Source organism: Aythya ferina (genome assembly GCF_964211825.1).
Source record: "Aythya ferina genome assembly, chromosome: 5".
NCBI classification, from domain to species: Eukaryota; Metazoa; Chordata; class Aves; order Anseriformes; family Anatidae; genus Aythya; species Aythya ferina.
The window spans coordinates 63,776,091-63,790,594 of NC_140301.1; the positions used below are offsets into that span (position 1 = coordinate 63,776,091).

Here is a 14,504-nt window from a genome sequence, read left to right on the forward strand (position 1 = left end):
TGAAGCACATGAAAATGCAAAATGCATACAAGAAATAATTTATGAAATCAGCAAATATATATCATTCAATTCCCCAGATATGAACTCTATCACCTAAATTTTTATGAGGATAGTAAAAATCTAAAGAGAAAAGAAAAGCCTCATGAGTGATGATATTCTTAGACTTCAGTGATTTAAGCACATGGTTATTTTAGGAATTGTCACATTGATGAGGTAAGTGCTTGAATGAGTTTTTGAAGGTTTGTGGTCTTAGAAATTACTTTGAGTTAGGGAAAGGGTTATTATAGCACAATGATTTGCCCAGGCGAATCAAACTCAATCAGTGTTTCAGATGATGTATATTTGATAACCATCATTTAGAAGATACATTTTCCATAGCAGCACATTGTTTAGCTTCTCTTTTAATATCTCTGCTCTTCAAAGTTATGTAGCTAAAGGTTTCTTTCTATTCTCGTGAAAGTTTGGCCTATGGTTGATTCTGATCATATTTTGAACAGCTACTTTAAAGCTGAAAATTCATGCAAACAGCTTACTCTTCTGAACTCACCTTCAGCCTTCTTGTGCTCACCTTCTGACTGTGGAAATAACCTATGCCCACAAATATTTTGTGACCCCAAGTATTTTAAACATCCTGTATAACTCCATGTATTTCTACTCTAAATTCTCTTCCTATTCTGCATCATGTTGTCAAAAGAGGCTAAAATGTATTCCAAATGAACATGTCCAAAAGAACCTGACAAAGTTAGTGCTGCAACGAGGTCAAATAAATGAATGATCTCCAGTGGTTGCTTCCAACTGATATCACACTATGTGTCTGTTACATACATTTTCCTATCTGGGAGCCCTGATTAATTCCGAATGTCCAAAGGACCTGGGATCTTGGTAGGCACCAAGCTGACCATTCATAATAGATAGGTGTATATATATATATATTAACTAACATGTATATATATATATTTACTATGAAAGTGATCAAACCAGGCACAGATTGCCCAGTGAGGTTACTGAGTCCTTGGTGATATCCAAAATTGGATGGGACACATTCCTGGGCATCCTGCTATAACTGATCAAGCAGGGGCTTGGAGGAGACTGTCAAGCAGGGACAGTCTCCAGAGGTGCCTCCAACCTCAAGATCCTGAGATTCTATGTGAAAATTTTAATTAATAATTATTTTTTTTCAGAGGAGTGCTGTTTTATTAGGGATTAATCCCCTGTGGATCATTCTAAATGTGATTACTAAGCCAGACTGACTGCCTTACCACGAACTGTTGGAAGCCTTGACCTTCACTGCTGTTCTGGCATTTGCAACCAACATGCAGTAGGTTCTTCGCATCCCCGTGTGGGAACGAGCCCTGCCAGTGGGGGCAGCTATGGGCTGCACTACACGCTGCCAGCTCCTTTATTTCTTCACAAGAGTGGGATAGGAGCTGCCAGCTGAGACCTCATAGATGATCTCTGTGCTGAAGTGTCTCTCTTTTGAGTAACCTTGAGCTGCTGATTCTTGACCCGACTTTCACTCAAAATTGGAATGTCTTGCAGGGGAATTTGGCTTAAATAAATGCTAGCCTATTCCTCCCTTGTACCTATGGCCCAGCTGTTCAGAGAAGATATGAGGCCATTAACCTTTGTTTTTTCATCCATAGTGCTGAAGCATTGTTCAACAGACTTTGGTGCTGCAAGTCAGCATTTCCACTGGGTTGCTTTATTATCCCTTGTTAACAGTATCTGTAAGGTTTCAAAGCAGTACTAGGGTTATTATTACCGTGTCTCAGGAGTAAAGTGCTTTGTTTCCAAAGCAGTGTCTGTGCTCATCAGAATGTTTCTGCATTTCCAGAAGGGATTTCAAGGATCCCAAATAAAATGGAGAAGCAGCCTGGAACAATGCTCTGATGCTGGTGCAGACTGATTTTGGAGATTTAGGGGAAGAGATGCTTCATCCTCTGTTCTTAAAGGAGTGACCCCAATGCCATCAATTTGAGAATATGGCTGTTGCATGACATTGAAAAAACAAAACAGCCTACCAGTTTAGCCAGCTCAGCTTCTCTGCCTGCTGTTCAGGTCTTCGGTGTCTCTGGAAAAGAGGCTGAAAATTTCTGTAGCAATCAGGAGAGGTACTTGGGAGGCTTTGCAGGAGCAGAGCACAGATCTGAGATTAGCACTGATGCTATAGCACAGCTCTGACGAGATAAACAGGGACCTACATCCCATGCCATGTCAGTTAGATTCAGAACGATAAAGTGTTTCTTTACCTGAAATGGATGTCTCTTGCTCACAAGTCAGAGTTTAATTCCTGACAGATCTCACACAGCTAGCTCTGAGGGTGCTGAAAGCCAAGAAAAGTGCCTGTGCTTTCCTGCACATGCTTCAAAAGGAGCAGATAGATTACTTTAAGCATTAAAAAAAAAAAAAAAAAAAAAAAAAAAATCCCAATACTTGATTTGCAGGGGAAAAAAAAAAGCCATTGTTGGGGAAGAAGAAAATGAAGTCACTGTTCTCGCTGTGTCTCTATGTTGAGACAGAAAGAGGTTGTAGCTCCATTAGAGTTGTCACTATCTTTTTTTAAGCAATCTGTATTTCTGATTTTTCCATCTATGTCCCAAAATGAAGCGTTTCTAATTGACACTCTGAGAACAGTCACTTTTCTTATCATTAGAGAGCCATCACAAAATGAGAGGCGCAGCCAAACACGCTGTCAGAGCCCCCTGGGAACACTGCCTGCACCGTGCCGGGGAGCGCTCAAACCACCACCACCACTGTGCTGCAGCCAGCGATGTCTCCGGGGCGCCCTGCCCTCCCTTGGCAGGGCACTGTCAGAAAATAAACTTCAGGCCTTGATTCACAGCTGCTATTCCTGCCCACTGTGGTGCTCCCCTACTCACAAGTCCCTCTCTCACACCTTTGTCTGGGATGGTTGTGTCACTGCAGGTGAATTCCTGCTGGGCACACCTCACTGCGAGCCATGCAGCCAACCCATCCTCCTCCACAGCATCACTTTTACAAAGGCATAGAATTTTCTGAAGCCTTACTGGCAGAAAATGATGCATTTCAAGGCAGGGCATTTGGTGCAGGTGTCACTGATTGAGCTTTTGGCTGCATTTTGGGCAGGTGTGGGCATTTATCCGCCCGCGAGGGACAGGCACCTGCCTACAAACTAACCCAGGTGCTCAGCAGCAGCTGAGTGAGGCTGGAGCAGGAATGGTTATTTCATGTTTTAAGTAAGACTGCTATCATCCTGCTATTAATTTCAAGAAATTATGTGCCACAGAGAGACTGAGTGTGCTGTGAACAATCTTAAATCTCTGTAAGCTCAGCAGTGATGGAATTACATGCTTTCCTTGCCTAAATTATTTAGTTATTCCACACAGGCCTGCAGCATGCGCTGTATCAGCCTGCACAAATGGGTGAAATAATTACCAGCTATTCATCCCTTGTTTGATATCGGCATTGTTTTTTGTCTTTATGAAAAACAACTTTAAATGTGCTGCTATTTTGTAACGTCAGGTAGTCTTGTCTAAGACTGCCTTGTCTCATACCTTGGACCCAGCACAGTTGCTGAAAATGTTTGGGGAGAAGCAAATAGGGAGGAAGGGAGAGCTGTGCTGGCTGAAAGGCGCAGACCTCATCCCAGAGCTGCTGTTTCAGAGGGGCTGAGGGCTGAGCAGCTGCCTGCTGCCACGTTACTGCTGGGTGGGCTGCAGGTGGCACCAGGAGATGCTCCTGAGCATTCCCTTCCTGCAGACCCCATCAGGTTGAGGCCTTTTTGGTGTACCCGGTAGCGTGCATACAGGCAGAGACAGACCATCCCTGTTCCAAGCCGGGTCTCCTTTGTGCTGCTTCTTCACCCTTCCTTGCACTTGGAAACCGAGTGCTGCAGGAGGGCGATGCGGGGCCACTCGGCCAGCACCACTTCCCCACCTCCCTCAAAAAAGATGTATGGCCTCAGTCTGGGCACCCTGGTGAAATAGCCGTGATGAGAATATTTGCTGCTCCATTACCCGTTTAGCCTTATGTTCTTCAAGGCACTGAGCTCTGCTATTGCTAGAAATAAGAACTTTTTATTAGCAAGAGCTGAGTCACCGTGCAGCTGCCTCAGATCTGAGAAGTCTCATTGCAAATGTAATTTGTATCAGCTTCCCAGCTGCCAGTCCTAACACCCTGAAAAATGTGGTCCTGCGTGAACTTGGCTGAACGTTCTTAAATGGAGGCAGACGTGGTGGTTTGCATCGTACAGACACCACCGCCCCACGCACCTGCAGGCAGAGAGGGGAGCAAGAGGGAACAAAATCTCCAAACCATGAATGACTGAGTGACCGCTCAGTCACATCGATGCTGGTGCACCAAGACAGTCTGGTGTATGTTCATGGTCCAAGGCCGAGAGCAGAGCCAGGGAGACGGGCACTGTGCAAAAGGGTGCTGAATGCAGGCAGCTTCTGTTCCTTGTTGCAGACAGTGCCTGTGCTGGAACCAGTAACTTAGTGGTCAGCAGTGGGGAAAGACCCTGGGCTGTGGTTTGTGTTTTTTTTCCATGATGAGGGGCAGTTTTCCTGAGGTACTTGGACTGAGAGGATTGTCTTGGGTTATGGCATAATGTCCTTCATAATGGCAAAAAGGACATAACATCTATTTCTGAGATAGATTTTCCAGCATCAATGGCACTCTATTATTTAAACCATGTACAAACAAGAAGTTGGGCAGTTTTTATAAGCAAGAACTTCTATTTTCTTTTCCTTATTTATTTATTTATTTATTTATAAGGAAACTGCACTGCTTATTTACTTTCGGGTTAGGAGGCTATAAATGCACTGAAGCACAGAAAACTCCATTTTGCCCACTCACCCTGGGAAGCCCTGTGTCCTTCCCAAGCTGCTGGGAGCAAGAGGCACAGCTCTGCCTGCTAGGGGCCCTGGCTGGTTTCTGTGCCATCCTCTGCTGAGAGCTCACTTGATCAATTCACGGTTTTCCCGAGTTTAAAAGTTTTCAAATATGAGACCAGAGCCCTTCCACGCCCACTGCCATCCACTGCAGAGGTCTGTCCCAGGCTGCATGCTGTGGAAGGGCAGAGCCCCCCAGCACCCCTCTTTCTCCAGCCCAGCATCTTGCACCACCGCGGCCTGACCAGCTCGGGTTCCTGCCTAACCACTAAAGTTGTTGTCCTCTCTTCCAGGAAGCCTGAATGTGTACCTGCGGTTGAAAGGACAGACCGCAATAGAGAACCCATTGTGGTCTTCAAGTGGAAATAAGGGCCAGCACTGGAACCAAGCCCGCGTTAATATAAACCCCCCGACTTCATTCCAGGTAAGGAACTGGCCTGTGTGTTGCTTCGTGGTGCACCAGCACCTCGCACCAAAACTGGAGTATTTGGTTTGCCGTGGAGGGGGACATCACAAATGGGGTAGGCGTACGGTGACCCTTGCCTTCTGAGATAGGATTTCATAGTGTCATTTCAGCTCTGAAAGCTGCTGTATGGACAGATAATTGCCTTCCTTGCTGCAAATAGGTGAGCACCACAGAGCTTAATAATGCACACTTCAATGGCAGAGCAGCAGCTATTTCCTAGGAGAGGAAATGCCATTCGGTTTTCAGACAATTCTGTTAGCTGATAATACTTGTATATATATATTTATTTATTTTAGATTGGCAACTGGAATATGAAATTACTTCCTGTGAAAAAAATATTTAGGGTCTATGGTAATGTGTGTGTTAGAGGTCAGGAGGTATACTCGTGTTCTCCACAAAAAAGGAAGGCTCCAGGCCTCTGCTGAGAGGGGCCGAAGCAGCAGTGCTGCCTGTGCAGGGCCGTGCTGTGGCAGAGCTGCTCGCTTCATTCACTGCATGTTATGACAGGTTTCACACGTCTCCGTTTGGGTTTGACAGTGAGATGCTGACAGACTATTACAGGGAGCTCTCATTCACAGGCTGTGTGTAACTGGAACAGACCCAGAAGTCGGCTGCTGCCAGCAGGCCCACGTGTGTTTGGGACACAGGCTGTGCACCACGATGCTGGGCTGCCGGGGTGCTCTGTCCCCTCCCTGGAACACCCAGGTCCCCCCAGGGAGATGGTGGCTTTGGGGAAAAGCAGACATTGCGTGAGGTTCAAAACTGCTATCTGAAACCTGTGGGTTGGGGGTCAGTGTAGGGGTAGCTGCTGCTCCTGAGCCTGTTTTTTTATTTGCGTGATAAGAGGCAAGGAGAGAAATGATTTGGCACAGGTGATGACAGAAGCATTGCATTGGAGGAAATCAGAGGGAAATTATCGGAGAGGGATATGCAAAGTGTAGCATGATGTGGTGCTGGAGCTGAACAGTGATGGAACTGGACAAGAGGAGCACAGAGGAGAGGATGAGTGCTGAAGAGCATGGCAGGGAGCTGCTCTGAGGGGGTAAAGGCAGGGTAAGTCCAAGCAGAATGAACAGTGAGGGAGAGAAAAATGATTTCATATCTGAACATCATAACTGCAGCAGTGAGGGGAGAGAAGAGAGGGTTGGAGGAGCTAAAATGAAGTGATTGCAGGTGTGTCTATGAGGGATTTGTTAGACTTGAGAGGGGCTTTGGCAGCATCAAGGGAAGGATGGGGGCATCAGCTCTGGGCAGAGGGGTGCCAAGGGTTTGGCACCAGCAACAAAGATTGGAGGAGTGCGATAGGGTGCATGCTGGGGGCAGCTCATCAGCCTGGAGAGCAGGCACAGTTTGGAGGAGGAGAGAGCTGAGGTCTCTGCCTGGCACGGGGCAGCCTGAGATCAGAGCCTGCAGCTGGCCCTGGGGATGTGAGCATCAGCCCTCGCAGGGGCCCTGGCTTTCAGAGAAATAAAGTCACTGGGGTCGCTTCTGCTGCTGGCACACCTCCCCTTGTATTTCTTGAAGCCGTATTCTCTGGTGCCTCTACTGGTACAAAAAAATGGCAGCTCCTCTTCTTGGCTGTTTTTCACCTTTCACATTGTTTTTAAAGGCTTCAGCATAAAATAGATGTAAAGCCTTGGAGCTCTGCACAAATATAACAAATAAATGTCAGGGTGGTGGGAATCTTAAATTACTTTTTTAACTGCTCTTGCATCACACAAACTTTATTTTCTATTTAGGAGTCTAAATGGGAAAGAATATAAACCTCCCAGTTAAATTTAAAGAGAGTGAATTGAAGTGAATCTTTGCAGTAAAACAGTACACTGACACAGAAATTAAAACTTTTTATTGATTAATTTGTATGGGGAAGTGCTGCCCAGACTTGTTTATACCTCCCCCGTCCACATGGCAGATAACAAAGCTTCTGTCGTGCAGGGCTGAAAGGACTACAGTGCTTTGAGTCAGGAGAAGCTCTGCATAAAAGCTATCTCAGTGCCAGCATCAGCTCAGGACCTGGTGGTGGAGCCTCCACCACACTGCCCCCAAGTGCTGCTGCTTCAACAAGGCTCTGCAGGACTGAGCATCCCTTCTCGTCCCACCCTGGCTGCTCACATGAGACCATTTTGCTAGCAATGGAGTGGTGGAGGTGATGGTGGTGGTGTCACCTTTGCTGCCAAATTCCAACCTGTATCGCTGAGGTTTTCAGCCCCTTACAGGCAGTGAAAAGTGCCCAGAGCCAGCCTGTGGCTGTTGGGAGAAGTGGCGTCTGAGATGTGAACCCAAAGCTACACCCTTGTCATCGTGCTGTCTGGATGGGGACATTCACAGGGCTCATCTCCACTTCTTATTAGGAGATTTGCCAGGAAAGAAAAATCGATCAGAAATCATGCTGAAGAAGCACAAGCTGAATCCCCTCAGAGACTCACGGGTAGTTCTGGAGGCACTGCAGGGATAATTTCCTTTTCCCCCATTAGGAGAGCAGAGCGGCCTTTGGTGTATTTGTAAGCCCCACTCTTCTTCTGCTAACTGCAGTATTTTTAACAACAGCTTTGTGAAGTCACAGACATGCAGATAATAGGTTTTGTGGGAGACTGATAGGAGATCCTGGTCATCTGGCACCTCCTGCAAATAGCTGCGAACCGCGGACGGGATGGTGCCTCACGCGCTGCCAATATTCATCTGCGGTGATTTGTTCGGAGCGCGTGGCCAAGCTGGCTAATAGCAAGGCATCTCCGAGGCCTATAAACCACACTGCCAACTGCAGCTTTTAATTAAAAGCTCACCGTTGTATTTGCATAGAATCGTTTTGTCTGGAAAGAGTGTTTTTCATTGTCAGGAAAGATTCGACTTGAGGCTCAGCTGCGGGTGATGTGCCTTCTGCCAAGGAGCAGGAGGGCAGGCTGCGCGCTGGGGGAGAGGAGAAGGCGCTCTGCTCTCGGGCTGAATACTCCCCCCTGTCAGAGGCAGAGTGGAAAAATAGTGCGATGGGTAATTACTTGAGACATTGTTTTCAGACATCAGGATGAATTATGGAAAAGCTCACTGTTTTCCCAATTACAGTTCCCTGTTGCACTAATATACACCTCGTTACAGTAATTAACCTACAGCATCGCACTTCAGCGAAACACTGATGGAGTCACCTGCTCCAGACGCACCTCTTTCACGTTTATTTAGTGCTCTCTATGCAGACCTTGCCACCTGGCTTGGGACACCACAGGCAGGCTGTAAATACACACCTTCCTCTTGGCAGCTCTCCGCTGCGGGGTCAGGCATCTGCCGGGTGCCCAGGATGGGATGTGTCCGTGGCCAAGGCTGAGGGCCGTGCTGAAGGGCAGGGAGGATGCTGGTGCCATGCGATGTCTCGTGGCATCAGGCTCCATCGCCTCGTGCTGTGGGCGGTGCTCCTGCAGCCGGACTGGCTCCAGGCAGAGCGGAGCCCCTCTGTGACTTACAGGGGCATCTTCCTCCACCCCGAGTGTGTACTCATCATTTATAATGAAAGTTATTCATTTCAAACGAGCGGCTCTGCCTGAACTGTATTAATGAGCAAAGAAATGCCAGAAGCTGCCAGAAGAAGGGGCTTGGACCTGTGTCCTGCTGAAATCAATGGACGCAAAGAGAGCCCATCTGAGTGCCCCAGACACCTCCCTAATGCAGTTAGTTCATTACCGAGTGTAATTTAAGCATTTTGCTCCAGATGGTATTAATATTTTTTGTCAAATTGGCTCTACCCCCAAGAGTTAATTTCTCCATTAGTGCCACAGCAAGCCCTTATAAAATTCATTGAATTTCATGCATATATTGTTGCAGATTAAAGTTTAAAAACTTTTCATCTGAGTTAACCAAACATATTTCAAAGGGCTGAGGGGGCGGGGGGAGGAAGGAAAGGAGAGAGAGTTGTGCAAATGGTGCTGCTTGGGAAATGTACTCCGCACATAATTCCTTCATCTCTTTAGAATGACTTTGAAGTTTGCTAGTGAAAAAATTCCTTGCTACACAGAATGGGTCCACTCCTCTGCAGAGCTAATTAAGCAGCAGCCTGGCAGGACAGAATCACACCGTGTTTGGGAGAGGAAAGCAGACAACTTTATTTCTTTAGTACGACAGCAATCTGCAACCAACCTTGCAGCAAATATCCTGCTCTCCTTGCTACAAGACATCCGCGTTTCCCTTCCCAGGTGTGCAGTTGGGGGTTGAGAGTAGGAGCATTTGACAGAATAGGACTCAAAGTCCCCTCAAAGCACAAGCATCCTTTGGCAAAAGTCAAAGCCCTGAAGAGGAACGAAATCTCCACCTTGATCCTCACTAAGATAAAACAATGTCCTACAAAAACGTAAATGTAAGACCATTCCTAGGAGGGATCAAAGCTTCTGCACGCAGATGAGCCACTGAAAGGGGCAGGAGAGAAGTGGTGTGGCCACTGGCATTGGTTCCTGCCATGGCAGGAAGTGTGGGAGGTTAATATCCACCGTGCCTCTGCCGTTTGCTTCAAGTGGCAGGAGATTCTGAGGAAAACACCTAGAATCTCTTCAAATCTTTTCATTTATTCCTTTTTTTTTTTTTTTCCTTGCTGGGTGTTGCATCCACCACCAGTGCTGAGGAGCTAAGTGCACATATTTGTCAAAGCTTACCCATGGTGTTTCCATTGTTGGTGGCCTGCAAGTTGTCTGAGATGTCCTTGGTGCATGAAGTGAGACCCTAATGAGAAGGAGAACCTCCAGAGCATCTCTTCCCCTCATTTTGGCACAGAGACACCATGGGAAGACACCGAATGTGTCATGGTGGGAATTGTGAGCCATGGTGTTTGCTCACTGTCAGAGGCTGGAGGCAGACGGCAATTCAAGAGCAGGAGACTCCTGCTTTTTCCTTGCAATCTGCAAATGCCCTATCACAAAACTGAATTTAGAGAACTAAGCATTTTCCTTGAGCTAAGCCCACATCCTGTGTGTTCACCTCACAAGTATGTGTGAGCTCAGTGGTCGTTTTCTGCCCCATAGAAAGTGTTTGCATTATTCCAAGCCCATCATTGCAGTTTAAAAGTGTGCAAAATGCAGCTATACGTTTTCTGCTTGTCAGGCTATCAGCTGCTTGTTCTTTATAATTTTTTGCAGCTCATATTTGAAGGAATCCGGGGCCCAGGCATCGAAGGTGACATTGCTATTGACGACGTATCAATTGTGGAAGGAGAGTGTATGAAATCCGACCAGCCGGCCAACAGTAAGTGGCTCTTCTACACCCTGGGGAGAGCAAATTGCTTCTTGCGCTGCAGAATTGAGGTATCTCTAAAATAGATGTCCTGCAGGAGAGCAAAATATTGTTGGGTTAAGTCAGAGAGGCTTAGAGTGAAAAGTTTTCCCTTCTGTCTGCACAGCAGAGGAAGGAGCCCCTGGTGCAGGAAGGCCCCAAGTGCCTGGGGTGGCGTGGCCATCCAAGGGCTACAATTCTGGCAGCTTCAGATGGTTCCAGATGGACAGACAGACAAAGCAATATTAGAAAAATGGTTAGGGGGTCGGAACAACATGAAATTAATAAATAGACATGTCGCGATTGCCTGTGGACCTTCTTTCATCCCTCCACCCCCATATCTGCGCTATAACACCTTTAATTCTATAACTATAACACCTTTAATTCTACCTTTTTCCCCCTTTTTGTAGATTTACGATCAGGTGCTGTTGGGACATTAGCGCATATACGACTTATCCCAGTTACCATCCTCATGTCTGTCTTAAGTCATCAGAGGTGACCTTATCCTGGCAGAGGCTACAAAAGATTCACCAGGCACTGGCATGAAGAAAGAGTCTTTGTAAAATGGACATTTAAAAACAAACTACCAAAGATTCCTCCACTGACTGACTCAAAAGTTAAATAAATACATAATAAATAAAAAAAAAAAAAATTAAAAAGCACTGGGGACATAAAAGGCATCACGGGAGTGTAACTCACTATGAACCACGCGTGAGAACGAGATCTGGCCTAAGTAAGGAAGAGACCTTCAGGTGCTTTTGTGGTCAATAATGAATACAGCATCATCTGGTTGAACTCTTGGAAAAGAGCTATAGAAACCCTTGTCAAAGCACAAAGTCATGGCTGGTTTTGTTTCAAATGAATAGTTTGCTTGTTACCATGGAAACCTAATGGCCTGCCAAAAAAAAAAAAAAAAAAAAAAAAAGGAAAAAAAATGGAGAGAGAGAGGAAAATAATAAAAATAAAACAGAGAGAGAGAAACACCTCACTGTAAACAGGGTATGTGAAGAGCTGGCATTCATTTTCCCTTCAAGAAGGTTTTTAGCATAGAGTTAAATAAATGTAGGCCCTTTTGCCTTTGGCTGTCACCTCCCCTAGAGAATAACCCTAAATCAGAGCTGTTTTAAGACATTTATGTTTCATTTCTCATGGCTATGCTTGATAACTGTATGCTGTCTCCTTTTGCATGCATTACTATCCAGGATGTGCGACCTGGGCTTACATATTACACAGGCTTATCGGAGCTTGCTTGCGGCCACTCGAACACCCCTCTCCCCTCCCCAACTAAGTCATCTGTTCTAATGAAGTGAAGAAACCAAACCACCGTCTTTTATAAATTGCCATGGAAACCAAGTGCCTTCAATGAAACAAGCCTGATTTAAAAATATATATATAATAATAATAATTTCAACACAGAAGCTTGCACTGCTAAAATGTGGTTTGTGCAAACTATTTTCTAAACAAACTACGGAGCCTGGGTGTGCAGACTGCAGGCGAGGAAACGAAGCCGCTCCTGGAGATGGATGGACCTAAGCTGCTGCGTAAGCCCTTTCGGATGAGATATTTGTTGTTTAACCTTCCAGACAGCCATGGCCTTTCAGCTTATTATCCATTAGAAAATAGCTTCCGTTGGTCCTGGAAATGGGAGCAGCACTTTTGATTTGTCTGGTTTGTTTCAGGTTATCAGGTGGGTCAACCAGAGGAAAAGGTGGTTAAGATGCACTTAGCGCCGCTGGTCAGAGGCAGAAGGGCTTTTCCTGCCCTGACCTCGGCGGACAAGGCTTGTACGGGCCCCGGGGTGCGCGTGGGGACAGCGGCGCGGGGGGACACGGGGCCAGCGCCACGCACCGTGGTTGTGGGGGCACAGCCTGGTGCTGGCGACGCGCGGGGGGCGCGGGGCCTCTGCCAGCATGGGCAGGGAGGGGGTCCCGGTGTTGTGGCGAAGTCGAAAGCCCACTCTTGTGACAAAAGGAAAGCTGTGCACGTGGTGCTGCAGCTGCCTGAACACGTACCGTTAGCCAGCCGGTTTTCCACTGCATTGTAAATTTCCCTGACAGTTGGTTATGACAATTTGAAGACCTTTTTCCTTAAATTATCTCAGCTTTTAACTTCATTTAAAAGAAAAAAAAAAAAAAAAAGACTTTTGTCTAAAGAAGAGTATTATTATTATAATTATTATAATTATTATTATTATTATTCTGTGTTCTCTCAACACCCTAGGATTAAAAAAAACTGATATGCAAGTAATTGGAGTACAAACATGAAAACAAACAAACCAGTATAATATTTGCGAATATGAGTATAAAAAGCACAACGAGATGCAGTAAAACGTTGACAAGGCTTGATTTTTTTTATTCTGTAGAGAAATGTTTGTGCAAATTCAGTAATTCAACTGAAGAGATAATTTTACAGCTATGTTCAATAAAGCCTCTTTCCAGGTAAGGTATGCCACGTGGTGCGTGTGTTTGTTGAGCTATGTGCACGTGCGCCCCGGAGGGGTGAGACTGGGATGATGTGGTTTTCCCTCTGACAAACTGGTGCTGTCTGAAGATGTAATGGTCTGTACTGGTGGTGCTCGGGGGAAGGAGCTTTCTGAGGACGCTGTCAGAGCTGGTTTGTAGGTGTTTCGTGGTGTCTAATACCCGTGCTGCAGTGAAACGGCTGCTCGGAGGACAGTGGGAGCTCAGAGCCTGGTTGGACTGCGGGGTTTGACACTGCAGGTGTTTGTAAATAAAAGAAATTTCCCACTGGAAGCACTGGATTTTGACTGTGGACCAGAGAACTGGGTCAGGTACGGTGAGACCCTGATGCAGATTTTCTCTTAGGAGGTCGGCGTGCCTTGTAATTCAGGATTTGTGGAGATCAGACCTTCATGAGCATCCTCCTTGTGAAAGCCAAAGGACTGTGGTGTCGTCCGAGAGACTCCTCTGTGGGTGTTTTTGGCGTGGCTGTCTCCAGAGGGGACGGCTTTGCATGCACCCTGCAAGACAGGCAATGCCTCCAGAACCCTGCCAGGAGGGAACGTCGCTTTTTGCAGTGCTTTCCCATGTGGTTCCTGCTGCACCTCTGGCAATTGTCACCACTGGGCCCTGTGGCTCATGGCCTGGCTCAAGCAGCAGCTGAGGAAGGTGTCTGTGGCACCACCATGGGGCCAGGGCCCACCACGCCGGGCCTGGGCCTGCATCTCCTGATGGGCAGGCTGTGGCTGCTGGGTTCTGTGACACCCATTGCCCTGTCCTGATCGGGTGCCCTTTAAAATGTTTCCCCTCAAATTTATCCCTCCCCAAAACAGACTGAAAGTAAACTGAAATGTGGATGCCCGTCGTTGGGCACAGGCCAGGAAAAGCAACTTCGAAGCTGCTGCTCCTGGCTGGGGACTCTGAGGGCAGGGAGGATTTGGGAACGGTGCTGTGATGCCGTGTTCTTGAGCAGGCTGGAGATGGCCACTAAACTGGAGATTGTGTGTGTTGTGAGATCACCAGCTAAAACTGCAAACTGCACATATTTTGATTTTTCTTTCCTTTGTGGACGACCTGGATGAATATTTGATGGAAGTTTTCAATTGACAGCCAAACACCAAAGCTGTTTTCTTTCAGTGCAGGATAGGCTGTTTTTTCCAGAAAAAGGACAAGTCTTTGTGTGACAGGAAATTTATTTGTCCTGCCTATTTCAGTTCTATTCTGTTTACTTGGGTGCAGAAGAAGGTGCTAAGAAAGGCAGTTTTTTCTCCTTCAGATGTTGGTTCAGTAGTAGTGCTATCTTCCTTTACATTCCTAACATAAGGCACTGAAAAGACAGTGAGATTTTACCTCGGGCCATGAGCAAAAAGTACAGACTGAGACAGATATTTGCTATGCTGTATTTATATGTTCCTGACATATTTTTTTTACTGGTTCCTCTGTCGGAAAGTGGACGTACAGCAA

The 14,504-nt window shown here is 46.5% G+C and overlaps 1 protein-coding gene across 5 annotated transcripts in view; it reads left to right on the top strand.

Annotated features, from left to right (window-relative positions):
* The window catches only part of MDGA2 (MAM domain containing glycosylphosphatidylinositol anchor 2), a 328,803-nt gene extending 314,597 nt beyond the window's left edge, over window positions 1-14,206 (top strand). For 4 of the 5 annotated variants that reach the window (XM_084522442.1, XM_084522444.1, XM_084522446.1 and 1 more), the window contains 3 exons: window positions 5,165-5,295; window positions 10,449-10,554; window positions 10,992-14,206. In XM_084522442.1, the coding sequence (XP_084378568.1) occupies window positions 5,165-5,295; window positions 10,449-10,554; window positions 10,992-11,080 (326 nt within the window). In that variant the 3' untranslated portion in view covers window positions 11,081-14,206. Of the gene's footprint in view, window positions 1-5,164; window positions 5,296-7,272; window positions 8,139-10,448; window positions 10,555-10,991 lie in introns of those variants that run through there. The other variant, XM_084522443.1, reaches the window with a different exon arrangement.
* Window positions 14,207-14,504: the final 298 nt, after the last annotated feature.